The 27212-nt window shown below is 40.3% G+C and overlaps 1 protein-coding gene across 1 annotated transcript in view; it reads left to right on the forward strand.

Moving 5' to 3' along the window:
* Positions 1 to 13590, forward strand: part of TMEM244 (transmembrane protein 244) — a 49662-nt gene extending 36072 nt beyond the window's left edge. Inside the window, exons 4-6 of the mRNA XM_063443144.1 lie at positions 5900 to 6025; positions 8223 to 8267; positions 13404 to 13590. Of these exons, the coding sequence (XP_063299214.1) occupies positions 5900 to 6025; positions 8223 to 8267; positions 13404 to 13498 (266 nt within the window). The 3' untranslated portion in view covers positions 13499 to 13590. The remainder of the gene's footprint in view (positions 1 to 5899; positions 6026 to 8222; positions 8268 to 13403) is intronic.
* Positions 13591 to 27212: the final 13622 nt, after the last annotated feature.

Consider the following 27212-nt stretch of genomic DNA (forward strand, 5'->3'; position numbering starts at 1 on the left):
TTGTGTGTATGCAAGAGTGTGTGTAGTAGCTGAGTGTTGTGTGTTGAGGAGGATTAACCCCTTAAGGACGCTGGACGGTTCAGGACCGTCATCGGCATTTTTCCATTGCCGACCGACGACGGTCCTGAACCGTCCTAAATTTAAGATGTACTTACCCGATCGCCGTCGTTCCCCCGGCGGCGATCGGCGGTGCTCCCGTTGTGGGGAGACTGCCTGCAGCCCAGACAGTCTCCCCATGGCGGATTAGGACCCCTGTGGCCATGTGATCGCCCAACAGGGCGCCCACATGGTCACAATAGGTGTCCTAGTGTCTGCCTGCAGGGGGACTATCTGTGCTGACAGGCAGTGTCCCTGCAACTGTAAAATCATAAAAAAAATTAAAGTTAAAGTGAATAAAAAAAAATTATTATGATATATGTATATATATATGATATATAGACATATATTATACCTATATAATATATGTCTATATATCATATATATAATGTCATGCTAAGTGTATTTTTATATTAATATGTACATATATTAATATAAAAATACACTTATAATTAAATTACACACGTATATATATAATAACTATATATATTGTATATATATATATATATATTATAAAATACAAATAATAAGTAATTTAAATTAAATTAAACATGTAAAAATAATAATAAAAATTTTAAAAAAAATTATATATCTATACGAAATTTTATTCTAACTGTATTTTGATATTAATATATATATATTTATATCAAAATACACTTAGAATGAAATTGTATATATATCTATGTATATATAAATAAATAAAAAGAATACGAACTATTCATATGTCCATATACAAAATTACATAAATAATTATATAAATATACACGTAGACTTCAAATATATAAATATGCATATATATTTAAATTCTACGTGCGTATTTATGTAATATTTTTACATAATTAAGTTATTTTATTGATTGCAATTTAAGGGACCTGCCTGCCAACCCAGGCCGAAAGTCCAGAGAATTTAATTTGCTATCACTGTATTTTACCCTGTAACGTTCTACGACACCCTAAAACCTGTACATGGGGGGTACTGTTTTACTCGGGAGACTTTGCTGAACACAAATATTAGTGATTCAAAACAGTAAAACATATCACAGCGATGATATTGTCAGTGAAAGTGACTTTTTTTGCATTTTTCACACACAAACAGCACTTTTACTGATGATATAACTGTTGTGATACATTTTCCAGTTTTGAAACACTAATATTTGTGTTCAGCAAAGTCTCCTGAGTATAACAGTACCCCCCATGTACAGGTTTTATAGCGTTTTTGAAAGTTACAGGGTCAAATATATGGGTCAAATATTTTTACATTGAAAATGGCTAGGTTGGTTACGTTGCCTTTGAGAGCGTATGGTAGCCCAGGAATGAGAATTACCCCAATGATGGCATACCATTTGCAAAAGAAGACAACCCAAGGTATTGTAAATGGGGTATGTCCAGTCTTTTTTAGTAACCACTTAGTCACAAACACTGGCCAAAATTAGCGTTCAATTTAGTTTTTTACTTTTTTCACACACAAACAAATATGAATGCTAACTTTGGCCAGTGTTTGCGACTAAGTGGCTACTAAAAAAGTCTGGACATACCCCATATTGAATACCCTGGGTTGTCTACTTTAAAAAAAATATGTACATGTGGGGTGTTATTCAGCGATTTATGACAGATAATAGTGTTACAATGTCACTATTGATACATTTTAAAAATTTATGTTTTGAAACCGCAATATCCTACTTGTACTTATAGCCCTATAACATGCAAAAAAATAGCAAAAAGCATGTAAACACTGGGTATTTTTAAACTCAGGACAAAATTTTGAATCTATTTAGCAGTTTTTTTCATTCGCTTTTGTAGATGAGTAAAAGATTTTTCACATAAAAGTCAAAAAACATGTATTTTTTTCAATTTTTCATTTTTTAAAAATTAAATTACATGAGATTATATAAATAATGGTATGTAAAGAAAGCCCCTTTTGTCCTAAAAAAAATAATATATAATTTGTATGGGAACAGTAAATGAGAGAGCGGAAAATTACAGCTAAACACAAACACCACAAAAGTGTAAAAAGATGCCTGGTCGCAAATGTACAACATCGCAAAAACAGTCCGGTCCTTAAGGGGTTAAAGCTGTATGAGGGGGAGGCAGAGTGTGCAGGTGGTGGCATCATTTTGTGTGTGGAGGAGTCAAGGTTTTGAATATGTGTGAAAGAAAGTATGAGTGTTGCTGAGTGTTGTGTGTGTTTTGCCCATCCCTCCTACTTACCTTTCCCTGGTCGTCCCATGGAGGGGGAGGGACATTGTGGTCCTGACCACGTCCAACGCTCTGAGTATTAAGAAGTGCTGGGAGTGAGAGGGAGCTTTTCAAGTGATCTGCACATGCTCTAGCCATATATACACTACATGGACAAAAGTATTGGGACATCTGACAATTACAGCAACAGGAACCTTTATGACATTGCATTCTAAATACATAACTTTCCACAAGATTTTAGAGTGTTTCTGTGGGAATTTACCAATTTCTTCACTACAGCATTTGTGAACTCAGACACTGATGTTGGATGAGTAGGCCTGACTCACAATCTCAGTTCCAGCTCATCCCAAAGATGTTCGAAGGGGATTAGGTCAGGGCATTGTGTGGCCAAACACCAAACTTATCCAACCATGTCTTTATGTACCTTGCTCTGTACACTGAGGCACAGTCATGCTGGAATAGAAAGGGGCCTTCCCCAAACTGTTCGAACAAAGTTGGAAGCATAGCATTGTCTTGATATGCTGAAGCAATAAGATTTCCCTTCACTGAAAGTAAGATTGTCCCTTTACAGTAAAGGAAGTGTTTACATTGCTTCCTAGTAACACCTCTAGTGGTCATCACTGTGACAGACACTAGAGATGCTTCCTAGTCCAGCGCTGCACAGTGTGCAACACCTATATTTAGCATGGAGGCGCTGAACATTTTTAAAGAGATGCGTTTATTTACTGCATTTCTATGAGGAGATGCTGATTGGCACAGAGTGGCTTAGAGTGGCAAAGCAATGAGTTGGCTTAGATCGTTAATTTTACTGGAGGAGGGATTTCTGCTGCTGGTAGACCATCCCAGAGCTGGAATAAAGGTAAGTTTAATATTAATGGCAATTATTTATGTTAAAATAGGGGGTCTCATCTAAAAATAATATTTAATACATATAATGAATATACTGTACTATTTTATTTCCTAAACTCTAAAATCTTACCTGCCATTAGCTGCAAAACTATCCTCTGCCCTAATGAAGATCTAACTCCTCTTTGCCCAGCACTTTCTTTTTGTGCTGAGTCTTCTGCAATCAAAGGCTTCTTACAAAAGTATTAAAGGACCACTATAGGCACCCAGACCACTTCAGCTTAATGAAGTGGTCAGGGTGCCAGGTCCATCTAGGATTAACCCTGCCTGCTGTAAACATAGCAGTTTCAGAGAAACTGCTATGTTTACATATGGGTTAATCCAGCCTCTAGTGGCTGTCTCATTGACACCCGCTAGAAGCCCTTCCACGCTTCTCACTGTGATTTTCACAGTGAGAAGACGCCAACGTCCATAGGAAAGCTTTGAGAATGCTTTCCTATGGACTGGCTGAATGCTCGCACGGCTCTTGCCGCGCATGCGCATTCAGCTGATGACGCCATAAGAGGGAGGAGAGTCCACAGCGCCCGGCGCTGGAGAAAGGTGAGTGTTTAACCCCCCTTCCTCCCCTGCAGCCCGGCGGGAGGGGGACCCTGAGGGTGGGGGCACCCTCAGGGCACTATAGTGCCAGGAAAAAGAGTTTGTTTTCCTGGCACTATAGTGGTCCTTTAAGGGCAAATCTCCACTGAAAGTGAAGAACCATGAGCTTTGGCACTGTATGTTACTCACCCATCCATGGGCAGCTTGTCCAATGTATCTTGGATTAGCTTGCTGTGTGTGCTGATACCAGTTAAAACATTTGCACAAATCTGTTACTGCCAGTCAGGAATTTTTCAGCCCCTGGCAGCAGCCCAGCATGCAGATAAAAATGGTATTCATCACTGCAATTAAACAAGGTCTTTACAAGAATTAAATAGGGTCTTTGCACTGCAGCATGCCACTTAAGTAAGACTGAGTTGTTATGGTAACAACAACAGAGAAAATGAAAAATCTGAGAATGGGCAAGAGTTTATAGAAACTCAGGAGCTTGCCCTTCAGTTAGTTCCTGCTTAGGTCTCAAACATGTTTTTGCTCACTTGTGCCATTACAAATAGAACCTATGTAATTTGCATATCAGATTGATTTCACCCATTAGGGCAGCACAGATCTTAAAAGTCCACAAGTTCCTGCTACACGAGTGATACTGCAACGTTGGACAATTGTTTCAATCTTCTTTGGACCTCATCAGTTAGGCACAGTGAGTCCACTTCTGGACTATCATATTAGCTTATAGAGAGCCCAAGCAAATGCGTTGCATTAAGTTGTGATGGCGCATAGAGTGACCCTTTAATGAAGAGTATTTTATTAATTAGTGTCATTAGTAAGATTATCATACTCACAAATTTTGCCTGGTAACAGTTACAGTCATGATACAACAAAAGAGACGGACATTTGTGATGGTTTATACAAGGAGCAATTCAAGCTTTAGCACTAATAAGATTGGAGGCAGTGGCGTAACTACCATGATTGCAGGGGTCGCAGTGGGCCCGGCTGCTGCTGTGACCCCTGCGGCCATGGGCTGCTGGCATACCATTATGGCCGGTGCACTGCCTCAATTGGCCGGGGACTGCGGTCGCAGGCTGAACGGCAGGAGGGAAGCGATGTGCTTTGCTGCTGCCCTCCTGCCCAAGTTTGGTGCAGCTGAGAAGTCTGACAGGAAGTGCTCCTGACAGAGCACTTCCTGTCAAATGAGTACTGCAACTGCGGCAAACATATGCGGGGGTGGGGGGGTGGGCACATGGAGGGGCTGGAGGGGGGGGACACATCATGGTGGGGCTGCAGGAGAGGAAGGGAGACACATGGAAGGGCTGCAGGGGGGGCACATGAAGGAGATGCTGGGAAGGGTGGGAAACACATGGAGTAGTTGCAGAGAGGTGGAGAGACATAAAGGGACTGGGGGTGAATGAGAAAGACAGAGGGACTTGGGGGGAAATGAGACACATGAAGCGTCTCGGGGAGGGGGAGAATGAGACACATCAAGGGGCCCAGGGCAATTTTTTGCACCAGGGCCCGGTGGTTTCTAGTTACGCCTCTAATTTGAACCCAGTAATTTTGTTATTAGGCACAGGCAAAAGTGTCTTAAAACTTTCACCCACGTGTGAAAATGTATGATTATTTTGTTCATCTTCATTTGGAAACACGCCAATGTTCATTTTACATTAATTTCGTCACTTCAATTGATAGTTGTGATTGAACGCATTCTAGATCATGGCTTCCTAACCTAGTCCTCATGTACCCTCTAACAGTCCAGGATTTAGGGGTTACCCTGTTATGCGTAGTGTTTTTTTTTCTTTCTAAAAGCACCTTAGAGACAACTAGGTAATCCCTAAATCCTGGACTGGTCAGAGGTACTTGAGGACTGGGTTGGGAGCCACTGTTTTAGACGAATGAATTGTAAGATTCTTTTGAAGAGATGAGTTACGGATTTTGAAGACTGCGGGTATACCATGAGCTGTTTTCTAGTTAACCTAGGGAAAATGTTCATATTTGCAGTACAAAGATAAAACCAAAACTTAAAGCCACTAAGGAACATTGTTTAAAACATATTTACAAAATGTTTATTGATATTCAAATGTTTTATAGTAAATAGTCAATGTTAATTTTAAGTGTATTTAATATCTTCTGTAAATCACAATTATGCATTTTTTTTATTTCCTTTTGAGCAGTTAATTTGATTTCTCTGGAGACGACCTTTGTGATTTGTGGTCCACTGTTTGTTGTGGTTGTAGAAGAATGGATATGGGATTATGCTTGTACAATTACAGTCATTCATGTGATTATAACGACAATGAGTAAGTGGCATACATATATATATATGTATTGTTAAGGAGTAAGGACATACATTTTTTTACATTTTACTTTAAAAAAAAATTAATTGTTTAATAAAATGAATTTTTCCTTACTTTGCCTTTTTAATGATACTAATCACAGCAATCATAACACAGAGTAGCTGGTATAGTGCTGTGTATTACCTTTAAAGATACTTCCGGAAATTCAGGAAAAAATGATTGGAGAAAATCTCCAGTTCACTAAGCTGAAGATGTGTCTTCCAACGTAACAGGTTTGGCCTGAATTTTGCAAGTTGATAAGTCACCACAATCTGCTGCTTAGTGAATATACTCCAAACGCACAATTTCATAAGCATCTTGGCAACTAAAGCAGAGAAGAAGATCCTTCAGTACTTGAGCACATCTAAAGTGATTTTCTGGTGCTTGTGGAAGAATGGTTGCTAGGGACATGATGCATTGCTGAGTACCTCATCATTAAATTGACTGCTAAGAACAAAGAAAGGTAAATAAAGTAGGGTCTCTAAACCTTTTCTCTGAGTCAGAAATCAGTGATATTCAGAGAAGCAAATAACATTTTTAAATTAAAAAAGAAAAATGCAAAAGCAATATATTATTACAGAAAATATGTTATCTGCAACAAAAATATTGATACAAGTATCTGTCAGAAGATAATTAGAATTTTTTTTAAGAAAAATTAAATCACAATTAGTTGGTTCACAGTGCTAAAATAATCTCATTTTACCAATGTATTTCTTCTTACACTCAACATAATATAAAATTATCAGGCTTATTCACTAAAGTCTTAAAGCCCCATACCAAAACCATGTGGTTACGTACAGGGCAATTTGGCCGGCAAATCCAGACATTCTTCACACTATACAACAATGTCTGGATTCTGCAAAACAGGCTCCAAAAAGGTTGAATTAGGTCTGAATTTCACTTGTACTGAAAGCTGCAGGACATCTGAAATCCAGATCTGAATGCATCAAATCTAGGACCGGATTTTCAAAAATCCAATCTGTTTGGCCACTGGCAGAAATAGCAGTGCAGCGAGTGTTAATTGTGTGGCAGCTGCTTATTGTCAGAAACACAATATTAAAGAAAAAAATAAATTAAAAAAAACCCGATATGAGTCAATATGACTCCCATGTTACTATAGGGAGGTTATAACCCTCTTATGCTCCTATTCTAATGCACCCCCACTCCACATGTAGTCAGTCTGTGTTGTTATTGATTAAATAGGGAGAACCAGGAAACCTAGTGTGTTCCACAGCCCCCCTAAGGCAGTGGGTAGGATCTCTAATTGTAATACAAGGGGTGTCTCCCCAGCCTACACCAATGGGCTGCAGGTGGGTGCTCTAAGGGATAATGCCCCTCCCCCCAGCTCAGCCCATGTTCAAAATATACAAGTATATGTCCACCCCCTAAGCCCCCCAAACATATCGCATTGTTACTCTTCCCTGGGTGACTAGGCGGTTCCTAGCCAAAACACATTAAAACACATTAGACACTTCTAACATTCTCTTGGATTTCAAATGTTTGTTCAACTTTTAAAATGATTTAATATTGTAATAATTTGATATGTTTTGATAAGATAGATTATTTGATATTTTAACATTTTGAAAAAAAAAATTAAATGTTTTTTCAAAATTATTAAACCATTTAAACAGCTTATCCAAAAATATTAAATCAAGGCAATTTTCTTTAAACCTGCATGACATGAGACCGGTGCATACACTCACTATACACACAGATTCAAACATAATACATTACAGAAATATGTGCAAACATACATATGTACATATTTATATGCAATCAAATATCAATATATTTGTTTTCTAGGGATGTGGGGGGCAGAGGGACACTTTAGAATTTTGTGCCTAGGGATAAGACACGTGCCTGGCTACTACTCAAAGAGATTTGAAGCTAACTCAGGATTATCTATTTGGAAATGTATTACATTTATTATTGCAGTACAGAGGAATAAATAAACAATTAGCCACTACAAATGAAAAAAAAAGTAGAAAAACTGCAAATATTCTTATAGTTTTCATGCATGCTTAAGCCTGTTTTTAATTAATATTCTAATTTTAGCTAAAACTAAATCCTACAGTAAATAACTTTCATAATGTGTAACTGTGCTAGTTTGTGTCTAAAATTAAAGAATACCAATATGTTTTGTTTTTTTTTTCTTTCCTAGTGATGATGGAGTTTCCGTTTACTCTACATTGGTGGATATCCCTAGGTAAAGAATAGTTAAGTAATGTTTGCATTAACCTGAACTGCTGAAAATATATTTCACACATACAGGGCTGCCATGAGGGCCCACAATGTGTAGTCAAGAGTATGTTTCTAGTCAAGAGTGTTTTCATGTGTCTGAGAGAGTCTATCCATGTGTCTGGGAATGTGTATGTGGCTATGAGTTGCGTTGAAAATCCAAACAAACTTAGGTAAAACCAGTAGTGCACATTTCCTAAATAAAGTCTGCCTATCTGCAGAAAAAAAACTACCAATTATATCTGTTTTTTTTTTTTTAATTTTCCAAATGTGACTTTGGGGTTTTCCTTACGCTCTTGAAGCACCCCGATGGAAATACTCCCTTTTATATTGTGTGCATTCCTCTCTACTTGTACAACTGTATCTGTATGCATGATTGGGAGTGTGTGCTGGAGGACCTTGCAAAATTATATTTTTTTTTTACGATTTCTAAAGGCCTTCCTGCATGTGAATTGATAAAACCCGAAACAGAGATTATAAATACGAATAACATTGGGATGCTATGTGATTGATGCCTATAAATTAAATAATTAAATTCAACTTGAGTGGTATAATGGTAGCAAACTGGATTACAAAGAGAGCAGGAGAACAATTGGCTCTACTTAGTTAACACTTAAATGCAGCAATCTAAAAACAAATACATCCATACATCAAAATAGTCTTTCTTTTGTCAAATATCTCAAAAAGAAACCAAATAAACTAATAATAGTGTAATATGTTCCAACAATAAATAGGTTATAACTTTATAACAAGAGCTTACTCACACTTTATGGAGCTACTAAGAGCTCTGCTGTATTCAGCATGGTTGGTACAATCCCATTTTAGGATATATAGTAGTCAGCAGTAATGGTAGTTCTGTGAGAACAATATGTGAGGATAAAAGAAGGGAGATCCATTTATTTTTTACCACTTGTTAGATGTTTCATGGCAGTGGCAGAACCTGCTTACTAAACTTAGGGCCTTACATTAAAAAAGGAAATAGAACTAAAGAATTGTAAAAATCTGTTGGCAAAATGCACCAACGGTATATATAGATGGAGACACAAAAAACCAATAGAATTGATTAATAAATAAGAAAAAGAATTGCAAGTACATATACCAGAAGAAGAGTGGATAGGTTCCCTAAACAAATTATATAAATATATACACTGTCTAAACCTTACTGAAACGCAATTCAAACTCTCTAATAGAGGGTACTGTAACGGATCACCTGGCACCTCAACTGGGTACCTCCGTTGAAGGATGCTCCTAGCGCTTCCTGAGGGCTCCAAGCACTCCAGCAGACACCATAACCACCGTAGAATCCTCCAAAAAGCAAGGCAAGAACAAGCTCTTACAAGAGCTTAGTAGTGATTTAGCAAGGGAGTATGACAAGCATAGCAATCCCTTGTAGCAGATTCCCCCAATAAGAGATGGCACTCCAAATTGAGGGTGAAGAAGAACTGAACTTTTATTCAAATACTCTGCTTTTATGCCCATTCTACAACCATAGTACCGCCCACAGGGTTTTGAAGTACAACAAATCAATACGTACAATACACTCAGACACTCCCACACAAAATCCTCCCCTCTGCAGGTGATACAATTACCTTACACAATGGGTTAATGTAATTATCACAGGCAGAGAAATACAGTTTTACACATGTACTGTAACTTTAAAAATATGCATCCAATCTTCATACAAATGACATATTATTATTCAGCACACGTTAATTATAAACATAGGGTGAGCAGTTATGTGTACTTTGTCACCTTTATTGAAGTATATCTACATATTGCACCATATCTGGTCTCTTATTTCTTAAAGGAACAGCGTGACCTTCTTCCACTGTAAGGTTTCGTGTTATCCCAAACATGCCTGCCTAAGTGATCTGAGCCTATCCTGCTAAGGCTCAGAACTATGTGAATGGGTTCATATCTTTTATTACCACTCCATTATCACCCAAACGTATTATACGATATTGCTGTTTATCTCATCCCCACCTCTAGGTTATTCAAACAGCCCAAGAGGGGGGTGAGTTACCTCACTTTGAGCGCTCCACCTATTGACTGGTGTCGGTTCATTAACCACTCAATCTACCATCACATTTCATGTATTTGTGCTAAGTTGTGAGAGGATGGCACACTGGTAGTAGGAGCACATTTTTTTCCACTATTATATTTCCTAAGCGTTTGAATACACACTATTACTTTTTTGTAAAATGGAATCATTTACCTAGTATACATCACTATAGTGCTGAATTTCCCTCTCGAGACCTCCTGCACTCCCTGATTTTTTTTTTTCTTACTATCTTTTCTCCTCTCTGACCACAGTGTGCAATGATCAACGAGAGCACAATTTATATCCAGCTACAGGGAGGGGAAGGGACAGGGAAGAGGAGAGGAGAAAACAGGATGAATATATAAAATCCCCCAGAATGGGCAGATAAACATATTTAAAAAAATATTGTAATGTAAAGGATGCAAGATGAGCTATCTGTCTCCAAAGCAAGTAGGGGAAACCAAGACTGATAGACAGGAATTCTTAATAAGGTGGGAGGGGGGGTCGAGTTGGGACATGGGGAGTTTAATAAGAAACATAGAAACACTTACATTTCAGGATATGTTCATGATGACAAGAGTACCAAGGCCGAATCACAGATGCACCAGAAAAAAAAAAAACAGGCTGGTACACAACTGAAAAAAAAAATAAAAAAAAATAGGAAAATCCATCAAGGCCACATGGTTCTCAATTTGTTCCTTTCAGACTAGTAATTCCTACTGAGTTTCTGTATAAAACTGATGTTTTGACATTGATTGTCACAGCACTAGTTAAACAAGAGTAAACATTTTGTTTTTCTTGTAATTTTCAAAATGTATATGGGAACCAATATGCTGTCTGTAGTTCTTGGAGCATTGAGCAATTAGCATAATTTATATAAATGGGTGCAATTCATTTTTAAAGCACATTATCATGTTAGCACTGTAACTTGCAAGCTTGATATCCATGTAGTGTCATTTATTTTGTTTCCTTAAAACAATTGCTATCTATGTGTACTGAAACAAAAATATATGTAAACATTGCTTTCGAGGACAGAAAATATTTTAATTCTGGGGATGGGGTTTTGCAAACTATTTGGTACTGAGAAGACTAATTTGTACATTTTGGTTAATCTGTATGTTTGATCTTAGCACCCCTGCTAAGAAATGTATGTTCTGTGTGTGCTTCCCAATGCCATTTATTTTTAATTCAGACCAGATTCCTTTTGGGTGAGAACTACGGCCCTCCACTGAAGTTGCCCCTTTGGACGTGAGCACAGGAGAGCATACATTAAAATATGTTTTCTGAAAACAGTTTAAGCATTAAGCATTGCAGATAGCATGTTAATCTTTCATGTTAAAATTAGTGTAGGACCCACTGACGTTGGGGTGCTGTGACGCAGTGATGGTCTTAACACAAAATGGCCATATGGTCTAGCAAAACCCCATATTTGTTTGCTACGATAGGTGATTTTAAATAACCTTGTAAGATTTAAAACTGTATTTGTGTGTGTGCTGTTCCTTCATCTGTAGTATGTATATATTTTAGTCTTTACAGCAGTACAACTGCTGTGAAATGCACATCCTCCGTATGCCCCCAATTCATTTTTTTCTGTGTCTAAAATCAAGAGTCTCATACATGTTTTTAAACCATCTGTGCCTTAGTTTGTTATTCTTTTATGAAGCCAGTTGTTCTAACATCTGTTGTCATTTCTATGTAATATGTAAAGAAAGTGAGAAGCTGCCCTAGGAAAAGGATGAAAAGGGGAGGATATATAGTACCATCTAGTGTCGACATATCATATTATACCTAATATATGAATAGAGATTATTTTGGAGAACAGGTTTCTCTGAACTTCCCCATCCTCGCTCTATTGCAAGTCCTATGGATTCGGTTATATGTGATGTACTGTGTGTCAGGTGATCATTTTGATCACTGTTCAAATTTCACATTGCTGCAGTAAACATATCTCAAAATGTTTTCATAGAAAGTCTAAATATAAAATAATACAAGTGCATGTGCATTCTTGGTATGTGTTGTATATTGTACAGCACATACATGTGCTGCTAGATATCTTGTCCAATCAAGAGGTAGCAAAAACATATTCACAGGTCAAGTCACAACTGACCAATAGAAAGAAAAATTAGTAAAATAATAATTTAACAGTATTGGCGCTTTTATCAGCTTCTACCAACTGCATCAGCCATGCACTACAATGAAAGTCATTTGAAAAAAAGGGGGGAGCAGCTGCAGCAGAATTCATTTCATTTCACATGTTTTTATTAAAAAGAAATTTAAGGAAAAAGTGAATGGGCAATTGGCGACCCTCTCACCTGCCCCACCCTTTCATTTTTTTAATTTTTTTTTAAATCCCTATTTTTCAAATTAAATAACTCTTTCCGCTCCTAGAGCACTGTTTAAATAAAACACCTACAGGAATGTCACTGATGTTCCAGACTGGATGTATGGGAATGCTTTGGTCCTCCCCATTTTTTTACTTTAGGGCCCCCACCCGCTCAGGGAGGGGGACCCTTTTTTTGGCTGCTCACTGTTTAATAGACATGCCCCTACTCGCGGTATTGCGAATAGGGGCACAATTTACTAATACAAAGTAATTGTTACTTAGTATTAATAAATTTGGCTGAAAGACCACAAAAAAAATAGGGGGCGGACCGAACATTGCATATGTTCGCCATCCGTGGCGAACGCGAACACGCTATGTTCGCCAGGAACTATTCGCCAGCGAACCGTTCGGGACATCACTAGTATACATGTTAGCTAGGATTTTAATGCAAAAATCACTCTTTTTATACCACAAACAGACTATTAATCAGTGAAGTGTGTTGTTTTAACATAAAGGGGCAGAAAACTGGATCCACTGACATAGTCTCCCAGGAAGTGCTCTAGTTACAAAATGTTGCTCTCCTTTTTGCCCATAACAGTTTAAAAAAACACAAAGATATCGCAGTATTTAATTAGCATGCTTCTATTACATAATGTTAAATTTTATAAACTATAACTGTCAAATAATAGCATTTTATCCTGTGAAGATTGTTTGTATCAATTCTAATTCTGTTTTTGTAGGTATTGGTTTGAGCGCAATGATCTGTGGAGGACAAATCCTTGCTTATCTTCTCTACAGAGACAACTATATTTATCCAGTCCTTGATGATTTCTAAGTCCTGAGGTCCTAAATGATTTATTGAAACTACTGATTCAATGGAGTTAGAAAGTTTATTTTTATTTAAAATAATTATCTAAACTTGTTTACAGTCAGCTAAAAAAAATGTCTGTTTACACACTGAGTGCCTTTTTTTTTTGTACCTAAACTGTTTACAAATACACAATTATTATAGTATATGCGCAAAGCATGAAAGTTAGTTAGCTATCACTCCAGCAGCTGTACAACAAAACATCAATAAAAAAAATGTAAAAATCATGTAATATAATATATACGTTATGTGTTCTGGACCCATCAGTTACATAATTTATTGATAATGCATGCTACACTGTCATGTATGGCATGTTTCAGCTACATTTATCCCATTGTACAGCATTGCAGAATTTGTTGGGACTTTATAAAATAATAATAATAATAATAATAATAATAATTTATAAAAGCTGCTTGATTTAAAAAAAAATGGTGGTAGTTTACCCAAAGCTTTAATTATACTTGCTAATACAGAAGTGTAGTTTAAGCATTCTCAATGCAGATGAAGATTAGACCTCCCCGATTTTTGTCATACTGCTCCAAATACATTTGAGAAAAAAAAAAAAAAAAAAAAGAAATATGCAGCACTTATGTACTTACAGCACCATTACCATTATGAGTGCCCCTTTAGGGCAATTTTAGCATTTCCTGAGGCATGCCAATGGGATTGTAGCTAAATGGTCAATCCTTCCTTATTCAGAAAGATAATCTGAAACAAAAATCTAACTTCTACAATGACATTCAATTGTCTCTAAGTCTTCACATTGTATGGGGCTGCAGATCGAAAATATTATTACATGGAGGAATTCTTCCCCTTTATTTTTTAGATATTGTTAATACATTGAATTGGGACATTATATTTTCTTTGTACATAATATCATCTTTCATGTTCATATATTTTAACAAATTGGTCAAATGTAAAACATTGTCGTTCTTAAAATAAACTTAGTATCTAGAAGTGAACTTGCACTATATATGATATGTATAGGATATATTATATAATAAGCATTCTTATTAACTCATCTGAATATTTCATATTAACACACAACAAAACTATCTTAGGTGTTGATATATCTAAGCATGTTATTTCTGATCATGTCTACATCAACAATTTATGTTACAATCCCCTTCTAGAAATCCATAGGTAACCATCTAACTAACTTTATGTTTGCCTAACATTTGTAAGCCTCTTAAGGGCTTCAGTTGTAAATAAAATTGACTAGATATATAATCTCATCTGCTGAATCCTTTGCGGTTCTGTACAAATACATACTAAGCTTTACTAAACATGCATGTGTTGCATCACTTGTAGCACTCCTCTCAGCTCTATACATACATACATACATACATGTACTTTTCATTTTAGGGGTGTCAGTGGGAGTGTGGCCAGAAGCAGGTTGTTCTGATAAACGTTAGGTGACTTTCTAATAACAATGAAGTGCAACTAAAAATCATTTAAAAGACGAACAATAAATCATGTTTATACAGACTGATTTCTAAATATGTTTCTTAGTTTCAAGACACATTACTATAACTATTATTGCTGTGAAGCTGTGTTATGCACTCATACACATCAAGAATATGGAGATTCTGGAAAAGATGGCCATTAACCCCTTAAGGACACATGACGTGTCTGACACGTCATGATTCCCTTTTATTCCAGAAGTTTGGTCCTTAAGGGGTTAATATAGAAAAGAGTCCATCTTGGCATTTGGGCTCAAAATAGGGACTGTCCTATTTTATATTTTAGAGGTATGATACACGTACAGCGGTGTACGGGGAAGCCAGCATTGTCTGAAATGGAACATCACATCAAATGTGTTAAATCCTGAGTAGTAGTCACAACGCTTTCACAAATGTGATTCATTCACATTTTCTACATTTTCTGTAAATTCACTGTACACAGACTCATGTGTAGACTTTGTGCATATTTACTATCCACAGTTTGAGCTCTTAGATTTCTGCACAAACCAACTAGTTTTGAAGAGAAGACTGATTCATGAAAGCAGCAATCCAAAAATGATACACCAACAGGGTTATTTAATATATTGAGAATTCAAAGTGGATTTCAATTTTACGTACCTCCCAAGTCACCCTAATTAAGAGGGAGAGTCCCTATTTCGAGCCCAAATCCTATTTTCTATCCTAATGTACCTCCATTGAAAGCCCTTATACCAGAGCTCCAGATCACTATTACTCACAGTAATATGTATTTAAACTACAATGGATGTATTTAGAAATCATAGTGTGTAAATTAGATACAACAATCTTGTTCTATTTTATGTTGTTTGCATAAATTGTTATTAGTAAATCACCTAACATTTCTCAGAACAGACCCACCCCTGGTCACACCCCAATTCAGATGAATGTAATTTAAGTATCCTTCTTTTTCCATTTGAAATTTTGGTTGGTATGAATACAAGGCCCGAATAGCTGAACATAAAAAATAACTTTGAATTCACAATTTCGTGAATAACCCCGAATGATCCAAGAGTAGGAGCATGATTATTTAGTAATAAGGTTCGTTATACATACACAATGCAACCTTGTCTCCCCTTTACTGTATGGGCCCTGAAGAGTGCACTGTAATTACACTTTGGATTTACAAAGGTTCATAGAAACTGCTATGTTTACCTTGCAGGGTTAATCCAGTCTCTAGTGGCTGTCTTCCTGACAGCCGCTAGAGGCGCTTCTGCGACGCTGGATGCGAAATTCGCATCCAGGGTGCAGATTGTCCGTAGGAAAGCATTGAGAAATGCTTTTCTATAGACTGTTTGAATGCTCTGGCCGCGCATGCTCATTCCGCTCCACTCTGGAGCTGACATCGGCAGGGGAGGAGAGGTCACCAGTGCCGAGGGAGCCCGGCGCTGGATAAAGGTAAGTGGCTGAGGGGTTTTATCCCCTTCAGCGCCAAGGGAGGGGATCCCTGAGGGTGGGGGGGTCCTAAGGATGCTACAGTGTCAGGAAAACTAGTTTGTTTTCCTGACACTATAGTGATCCTTTAACGGTGTTCTTGACAGCTTAGAGGCATTTGCGGCACTGGATTGTTATATTATAAAGCAATTCTAGGACATAGGTTGTTAAAGTCCGCTAAAATTATCCGGATGTGCTATATACAACAAGCTATTTCTCTTCTGTGGTCATACATACTCCTTTGGGTGCAGTTAAAGTTTAATCAATTGTGTCATACAGAAAATACAAATATTATTATATTTCACCCTCAAGAATAATCTAATCTCAGAATGTCATGAAATACAGGGAATATATTTTGGCACTTCTGGACCTCATCAAAGATGTGCAGCAAATATCTCTTTAGTCACAGAGATCAAATATTATACACGTTACATAAATTAGTTCTATTTAGAGGCAAAGATTAATTAGAACATTCTAAAATCCAAAGGAAATTGAGTCACTGTCTGACGATCCTCATAATTACTAGGGATATTCCTTAACACTTTTACTAACGCATCCTTATACCACAAGGACATTATTATTTACTAAAGTGAGAATTCAAAGGGATATTCTTTAAAGCCAGATTAGCTGAATTGAAGCACAAGCACACGTACATAGTTTTAGTTCAACAAATGTGGACTTAAATTTTAAATTTACTTTGAAATGTCCTGTTAATTTGCTTTGAGAACCCTATACAGTACTGATTTCACCAAATTGTAGTGAACTGAAAACATAAAGCCTGGATTTAAAGGGATACTACACTGCCCAAAAATAAATAAATCACTGTTTAGTATATATACACCCAATGAAAACATGCATGCACTTAATTGCACATTTTTTCATTGGAGGTATACCTAAAACAGATTGCAAAGAAGTGGAAACCATGGACTGGGTACCAATATGGAACTGTCAGGATGATTGATATTGGCTCTTGCAACCTATGCAGAAGAGAAGTGCTGGATGTTAAGGGGGTCCCCTTCCTGAATGTATTTGATTTTGGAGAAAAGTTCCTCAACCCAAGTGGATGGTATTCATAGTTATCACTGTCCAAGGGATTTTCATAGGAAAGTTAAACTCCTCCCTTGTGCCATCTTATCAGATCTATGGCGGGGGACCTGGATCAAAACTCTCTCTGCTAAAGTAATATGATAGTCTGAAGCAGTGGCGTACACATGACCCATGGGGCCCCGGTGCGAAAATTGATCCGTGGGCCCCCCCCCCCAACCCCCCGCGCTTACTCTGGCGGGCCGGGGCCGCAACACATTGCGGCGGGCACCTGGTCACAGGGGTTGCAGGGCTGCGAATCCTGCGACCGCGGTATGTACGCCAGTGCATGCAGATGCACACACACTTAAAGGACCACTACAGACACCCAGATCACATCAACTCAATGAAGTGGTCTGGGTGTCAGGTCCCTCTAGTTTTAACCCTGCAGTTGAAAACATAGCAGTTTCAGAGAAACTGCTATGTTTCACTGAGGGTTAATCCAGCCTCTATTGGCTGTCTCACTGACAGCCGCTAGAGGCGCTTCCGCGATTCTAAGACACTGAACGTCCATAGAAAAGCATTGAGTGATGCTTTCCTATGGGCGGTTTGAATGCGTGCACGGCTCTTGACGCGCATGCGCATTCGGAGCTGAGAGGCGGAGGGATCCCCTGCGCCAAGGGAGTCCGGCGCTGGAGAAAGGTAAGTGCTGAAGACACACACACACTCACGAACAGACGCATACACACTAGCTAACAGACACACACATTTACTGACAGTGACACACTCAGCGACAGACATACATACACACTCACTTACAAAACATACACTCTCACTGACAAACACACACTCACTAACAGACATCAAACAGACTCACTAACACACACACAAACACACTCAGTAACATACACACACAGTAACACACTCACTGACACTAGCAGACACACACACACTCACACTCACACTCACACTAACACACTCAGTAACAGACACACACAGTAACACACTCACTGACACTCACTAGCAGTCACACACTCAACAGACACACTCACTCACTGACACTAGCAGACACACACACACTCACACTAGCACTCACACTAACACACACACAAGCACACTCAGTAACAGACACACACAGTAACACACTCACTGACACTCACTAGCAGTCACACACTCAACAGACACACTCACTCACTGACACTAGCAGACACACACACACTCACACTAACACACACACAAGCACACTCAGTAACAGACACACACAGTAACACACTCACTGACACTCACTAGCAGTCACAAACACTCTAACACACACTCACACTAACACTTACACACACTCACACTAACACACACACACACACGTTTTTTTTTTTTTTATTTAATCCCCCCAGCCTCCTTACCTTTTGGAGTGCTGAGGGGTTCCCTGAGGTCCAGTGGTGCTGCTGGGCTCCTGGGGGGGGCGGTCACCCGGCGGGCAGTCAGGCTGGCGGGCGCGCGAGGGAGCACTCTCCCCTGAGTGCTTCCTCTTCAGCTCCCTCGCGCGCCGCGTACTGATACCGGCGCCGGAAGATGACGTCATCTTCCGGCTCCGGTATCAGTGCGGTGCGCGAGGGAGCTGAAAAGGAAGCACTTAGGGGAGAATGCTCCCTCGCGCGCCCGCAGGACCGGCCGTGGGGTGACAGCAGGGCCAGCCTCGGGGGGCCCGGAGGTGGCCGGCTCTAGGGCCCCCCAGGAGAAGAGGCTGGCCAAGTGGCTACATACCGGGTCGCAGGGGCGGCCGGGCCCCCTGGTGGGCCGGGCCCGGTCGCAGCCGCGACCCCTGCGACCCTGGTATGTACGCCACTGGTCTGAAGAGAGCTGTACCATGCCTTGGACCGTGTCGAACTGTGTTCCCAGCTATACCCTGAACTGGGATCTAGGAGGGAGCAAGGTGACTACAGCAGACATTCATCTTTCACCATGAAGATGTAAAAATAAAAGTGTCAATTCACTGCAATCTGAGAAACATCTGGTGATGTGGGGCTATGGATACATGGCAATAAGCATCCTGCAGATCTATAGACATCATCCAATGTACTAAGAACACTACCTTTATGATGAAGAATGTTTAAGAATCCTGTAAACTAGAATGGATCTCCATCCACCTGTTAGAAACAGAATCTTTGTGTTAGAGTTGCTTTAAAATACATTCTCATAATAACTCCCTCTAATTAAAGGGAAGCCATGGAATTTACAAAGAATCTCTTTTTACCTTTTCTCTTCCTCTGGTAGAATAATGACCACTCATATCAAGTCTGAGATCTACCATACGCTTCCTGGTGTGAAATATCTTGGTCCGAGAAGGAAGTTAATGAGACTTCTTGGATCGAAAGGGTCTCTTGAACCTCTTGAAGTACACAAGCGTTCTCTTGATTCATTCATTCATGCAAATCTAAGGCATTCACTGTGATAGATTTAAGCAGGTTTATTGGACACCGTAACGTTATCAAGTCTCCAGTGTCCCCTATGTATCACAGTATGCCCTATGTATCACAGTGTCTAAGTGTCCCATGTCTCCCAGTGTCCCCTAGTGTATGTGTATATAATACATATACACACCTCCTATAACCTCCAATCCAGTACCAACACTTTATTTAGTCTACCTCAATACAAAAAGAAAGCAACCCTATCCTCCTTTTCCAACTGAGCACCGCAATTATGGAATGACCTCCCGCACACTTTCAAATCTTCTCCAAGCCTAAAGTCCTTTAAGAGATCCCTCTCTACAAACCTCAAAACAGAATGCACGTGTCATGGTTGATTATATATTTCCTACCTGTCCTATGTTACATTTTGTATATATTGTATATTAATATTATTTTAGTATTTTATTGTACCCTATCAACGCAATGTTTCATGGACTCAGGACATACTTGAAAACGAGAGAAATCTCAATGTATCTTTTCTGGTAAAATATTTTATAAATAAAAATATATACATACATACACACAACATACAAAATCCAAATTTAAATCCAACAAATTTTTTACTAGGATTTTAAACAAAGCTATTACATTCTGTGAAACTTGAAATTGCTGTTGTAGTGAATGAGTGAGTGCACTGGATCTTGTATATTGTATGAATTGGTTCCAGCCGCACCCTATAATGTATGCATGTTTGGGTGAATGCAGCCCTCTTGGAATGCTGTATGGTGTGAGTGTCCTTCACGCGCCATTTTAAATATATATATGACTTGCTTTATAAGTAGTGTTGTCGCGAACCCGGAATTTTCGGTTCCGCAAATTTTCGCGAACCGGCGAACCGCGCGAACCGCCATTGACTTCAATGGGCAGGCGGATTTTAAAACCAACAGGGACTCTTTCTGGCCACAAAAGTGATGGAAAAGTTGTTTCAAGGGGACTAACACCTGGACTGTGGCATGCCGGAGGGGGATCCATGGCAAAACTCCCATTGCACAGTTGATGCAGAGTCTGCTTTTAATCCATAAAAGGCAGAAATCACCTAACATTGACACCTGTCCTCAAAGCCCTGCCCTGATACACACTGACACAGAGCAGAATAGAGACTGTTCCCCGTCCTCAGAGACCATAATACACACTGACACAGAGCAGAATAGAGACTGTTACCCCTACATAGGGTCACTTGGCAGATATGGCAGGGTCGTGGGAGGGGGAGGATGACTTTCACCTCTTCCCCTGTTACATTCCCGTTGTGCTGTGACATCACCCTTATACGCTGTGTAAAGCATACTATTTAATTTGATCAGCATGGCCACTTGAGTTTTTATAGTTTTCACGCTGCTTGTAGTTTATATATGGTTCACAAAAATCAAACAAACGATAAAGTAAACGTGTGTCAGGGTACCTGAAGTCTCTACCTCTGGGAGAGGTAGAGACTTAGACATCTATCCATCCGGACGGTCTGTTTCCCCTGTTCCTCGCGGTCCACCCGGTCACATAAACGCCGGCCGCGAGGGAGTCACTTCCTTTTGTAGCATGACGTCCGGAAGTCGACGTCATGACGCCAACCCGGAACGACCTGTCACTCAATTGTTTGGAGACTAATCAGGACTCGTCGGAGGCATGTCTACCCTTCTGAGCCAGGGTATTTAACAGTGCTTCTCTCATTTGCTCATTGCCCTGTCGTGGTTCTAGCCTGCCTAGTCACACAGTGCTCTGGTATTTTCAGTTATCCCTTTGGTTCCGACCCGGCTTGTTTGACTTACTCTGTTTACCTCTGTTATCCTTGACCCGGCTTGTTCCTCGCTTACCTGTCCTCTCGTTCCCTCGACCTCGGCTTGTCTCTGACCATTCTCTATATTCTCCATACGTTAGTCCGGCCATTCTAAGGTCCGGTATACGTATCCTGTACCTGTTTGTACTCTGCGTGTTGGATCCCTGTCCCGATCCTGACATTACGACAGGGCCAATGGATCCTGCAAGTACAAACAGTCAGCTTGGTCTCTCTGATCCTAGGTTCGAAGCCATGGAACACAGAATGGATCAAATGGCCCTAGCGCTACAGGCGTTATTATCTCGTGCCAATAATCCACCAGAGGAGACACGTACTACTTCTATCTCCCCTGTAAGTTCTGGCCTAGAGGTAGCCACTGTAGGTGCCTCCTCCCGCATTACCCCACCAGTACGTTATGGTGGTTCACCTGAGAAGTGTCGTGGTTTTTTAAACCAGATTAGTATCCACTTTGAACTGCAACCTCGTTCCTATCCTACAGATAGGGCAAAGGTTGGATTTATTATCACCTTACTCATTGAGAAAGCTCTGAGATGGGCCAACCCACTATGGGAGAACGATAACCCGTTAGTATATAATTATAATGCCTTTGTAGCTGCCTTTAGAAGAACTTTTGACCCCCCTGGTAGATAGGTCAATGGAGCCAGATTACTGTTGCGCCTGAGACAGGAGAACCGAACACTTGTGGATTATGCACTAGAGTTCAGGTCTCTGGCGTCAGAAGTTAAGTGGAATGAGCAGGCTTATATAGATGTATTTTTGAACGGGCTATCAGACGTAATCCTTGATGAGGTTGCTACTAGAGAACTCCCTGAAAATTTGGAGGATTTAATTTCGTTCATTTCTCGTATTGATGAGAATTTAAGAGAGAGACAAAACACTCGAGAGAGGAACCTTAGACCTTCCTTTAAATTAGCTCCCGCATTTCAAAGTCCTGATTCCACTACCTCACTGTTTCCTGAACCTATGCAGATAGGCAATACTCGCCTCTCAGAAGAAGAGAGACAGTACAGGAGAAGAGAGGGATTATGCATGTATTGTGGAGTCAGAGGTCACTTACGCCTGAATTGTCCTAATCGCTCGGGAAACGCTCGCACCTAAGTTTCTCTAGAGGACAGGCCTTGGGTGTTTCTATTTTGTCCTCTACTCATAATTATAAAGATCACAGGCTTCTGCTACCAGTTTCTTTAACTTGGGAGAAGGGAGTACTAAGGACTATGGCTTTGATAGATTCCGGAGCTGCTGAGAATTTTATCGACCAAGCCTTTGCTACTAAACACACTATCCCATCCCAGTTAAGGGATACACCCTTGGCCGTTGAGGCCATAGATGGTAGACCTTTACTTGAGCCTGTTATCTTCCGTGAGACCATACCCGTTAACTTAACTGTTGGTATCTTACACGAGGAAAAGTTATCACTTATGCTCATTTCGTCCCCTTCTGTCCCCATAGTCCTGGGGTACCCTTGGTTAAAAGGACATAACCCTATTATCGATTGGGAGTTAGGGGAGATACTCTCATGGGGCCAGGGCTGCCAGGAGAGGTGTTTACGCAGGGTTTCTCCATTGGCTGTAATAAACACACCAGGTACTTCCACTCAGTCTACAGAGAGACAGATACCGTCTCTCTACCAGGACTTAAAAGCAGTATTCGACAAGAGGAATGCTGATACCTTACCTCCACACAGGTCATTTGATTGTAAAATTAAGCTTCTACCTGGTACTATGCTGCCGAGGGGCAATGTATATCCTCTATCCACTCAAGAGAACTCAGTTCTAGAGGAATATATTCGTGAGAATCTAGAAAAAGGATTCATTAGGAGATCCTCTTCTCCCGCCGGGGCTGGTTTTTTTTTCGTTAAAAAGAAGGATGGTACTCTGAGACCTTGTATTGATTACCGAGGTTTGAATAAGATAACCATCAGAAATGCCTATCCGATTCCTTTGATTACCGAGCTGTTTGATCGTTTAAAGGGCTCTAAAATTTTCACCAAGTTAGATCTCAGAGGGGCGTATAACTTGGTGAGAATCCAGCATGGACACGAGTGGATGACAGCGTTCAATACTCGTTATGGTCACTATGAATACACGGTTATGCCATTTGGTCTTTGTAATGCTCCGGCAGTCTTTCAGGATTTGATTAATGAAGTTCTTAGGGAGTTTCAACATGATTGTGTTATTGTATACCTGGATGACATACTTATACACTCTAGGGAGATTGAGACCCACCACAGACAAGTCAGAAAGGTATTGCACAAACTTCTGCAACATGGCTTATACTGTAAATTGGAGAAATGCAGTTTTGACCAGTCTCAGATAGACTTTCTTGGTTACGTGATTTCTGGGGAAGGCTTTAAGATGGATCCTGACAAACTCCAATCTATTCTAGATTGGCCATTGCCTAAGGGACTCAAGGCTATCCAGAGGTTTATTGGTTTCTCTAATTATTATAGGCGCTTTATTAAGGGATACTCTTCTATTATTGCGCCTATTACCAATATGACCAAACAAGGGGCTGATACTAAGACCTGGTCTACTGAGGCCCTTGTTGCTTTCAAGACTCTCAAGGAACTTTTTGCTTCTGCCCCAATTTTAGTCCATCCTGATACGACTCTGCCGTTCCTACTCGAGGTCGATGCCTCTGAGACGGGAGTAGGTGCTGTTCTGTCACAAAGGTTAGGGGTGGACAAACCGTTACACCCTTGTGGTTTTTTCTCTAAGAAACTATCTGGTCCTGAAAGCAGATATGACATCGGTGACAGGGAACTGTTAGCGGTCATTATGGCTCTAAAGGAGTGGAGACATTTATTAGAAGGGACCTTACATCCTGTTACGATTCTAACGGACCACAAGAACTTGTCCTATATTGGGGAGGCTAAGCGCCTATCCGCCAGGCAAGCTCGTTGGTCCTTATTCCTGACTCACTTCAATTATGTGCTTACTTATAGACCTGGTTCTAAGAACTCTAAAGCCAATGCTTTATCTCGCCAATATGAACCGTCCACTATAGCTGAGCCAGTTCTTTCCTCGATAGTTCCTAAATGTAATATCATCGCTAACACGAATCTCAGGATTCATTCTCCGTTGCTTGCTGAGATCATGAGGTTACAACATCTAGCTCCTAAACAGACCCCTGGGGATAGACACTTCGTTCCTCCTGCTCTCCAACTGGAAGTGTTACGATGTTTCCACAACAGCAAGGTAGCTGGCCATCCTGGCATTCGCAAGACGTATGCTTTAATCTCCAAAGATTTCTGGTGGCCTGCTTTACGTAAGGATGTTAAGGATTTCATCGGTACGTGTGAGGTCTGTACTAAGACTAAGCAGCCTCATACGCTCCCATGTGGATTTCTGCATCCCTTAGAGGTTCCAGAGAAGCCATGGTCCTGTTTAGCTATGGACTTCATTGTCGATTTACCTATCTCTAAAAAAACAGACTGTTATCCTCACCGTGGTTGACAGATTCACCAAGATGGCTCACTTCGTTCACTTCGTGGCTCACTAACGCTATCATCGATTCTCGAATCTCCCGGGGGAGAGTACAATATCTGGTCGATTGGAAGGGATATGGTCCTGAGGAGAGGAGTTGGGTGCCTCAAGAGGATGTTCATGCTCCTCGTCTCCGCAGGGCGTTTCACTTCCGCTTCCCATCTCGTCCCGGTTCATTCCGCCCGGTGGGCGTATCTGAGAGGGGGGGTACTGTCAGGGTACCTGAAGTCTCTACCTCTGGGAGAGGTAGAGACTTAGACGTCTATCCATCCGGACGGTCTGTTTCCCCTGTTCCTCGCGGACCACCCGGTCACATAAACGCCGGCCGCGAGGGAGTCACTTCCTTTTGTAGCATGACGTCCGGAAGTCGACGTCATGACACCAACCCGGAACGACCTGTCACTCAATTGTTTGGAGACTAATCAGGACTCGTCGGAGGCGTGTCTACCCTTCTGAGCCAGGGTATTTAACAGTGCTTCTCTCATTTGCTCATTGCCCTGTCGTGGTTCTAGCCTGCCTAGTCACACAGTGCTCTGGTATTTTCAGTTATCCCTTTGGTTCCGACCCGGCTTGTTTGACTTACTCTGTTTACCTCTGTTATCCTTGACCCGGCTTGTTCCTCGCTTACCTGTCCTCTCGTTCCCTCGACCTCGGCTTGTCTCTGACCATTCTCTATATTCTCCGTACGTTAGTCCGGCCATTCTAAGGTCCGGTATACGTATCCTGTACCTGTTTGTACTCTGCGTGTTGGATCCCTGTCCCGATCCTGACAACGTGTAAGGATTCAGAATATTCTTTCAAACCCTTACACATTGTGTGTACGTATTTTTTGTCTTAAGTTTGTGGCTTTAAAGAGGTTTACGTTGTTTCTATGATGTGCATAACATGTTCTTGTAAATGTTTGTTACATTTTTCCTGGAATTGTAATTTTTCAATCTGAATAAAGATAGTCAAATCCCTGATACACACTGACACAGAGCAGAATAGGGACTGTTCCCCCTACATAGGGTCACTTGGCAGATATGGATTGACACCTATCCTAATGATCCCTGATACACACTGACACAGAGCAGAATAGAGACTGTTCCCCCTACATAGGGTCACTTGGCAGATATGGATTGACACCTGTCCTCAAAACCCCTGATACACACTGACACAGAGCAGAATAGGGACTGTTCTCCCTACATAGGGTCACTTGGCAGATATGGATTGACACCTGTCCTCAAAACCCCTGATACACACTGACACAGAGCAGAATAGGGACTGTTCCTCCTACATAAGGTCACTTGGCAGATATGGATTGACACCTGTCCTCAAAACCCCTGATACACACTGACACAGAGCAGAATAGGGACTGTTCCCCCTACATAGGGTCACTTGGCAGATATGGATTGACACCTGTCCTCAAAACCCCTGATACACACTGACACAGAGCAGAATAGGGACTGTTCCCCCTACATAGGGTCACTTGGCAGATATGGATTGACACCTGTCCTCATGTCACGTTTAAACATTTGTTATGAAGGAACACAACTGCAGATTTCTTATAGTTTGAATATTTATTATAAAAAGTAGAAGATATTGTGACGTTGAGTCCAATTTACAGGTACTGTAGCTTTAATTAGTAAACGATAACTGAAGTCCACAATTACAAGCACTGTAGCTTTAAGTAGTAAACGATAACTGAAGTCCACAATTACAGGCACTGTAGCTTTAAGTAGTAAACGATAACTGAAGTCCACAATTACAGGCACTGTAGCTTTAAGTAGTAAACGATAACTGAAGTCCACAATTACAGGCACTGTAGCTTTAAGTAGTAAACGATAACTGAAGTCCACAATTACAGGCACTGTAGCTTTAAGTAGTAAACGATAACTGAAGTCCACAATTACAGGCACTGTAGCTTTAAGTAGTAAACGATAACTGAAGTCCACAATTACAGGCACTGTAGCTTTAAGTAGTAAACGGTGGTAATTTGCAGACACTGAATCAGAAAGAGTCTCTTAG

The sequence above is a fragment of the Pelobates fuscus genome, chromosome 2 (genome assembly GCF_036172605.1).
Source record: "Pelobates fuscus isolate aPelFus1 chromosome 2, aPelFus1.pri, whole genome shotgun sequence".
Taxonomy (NCBI): Eukaryota; Metazoa; Chordata; class Amphibia; order Anura; family Pelobatidae; genus Pelobates; species Pelobates fuscus.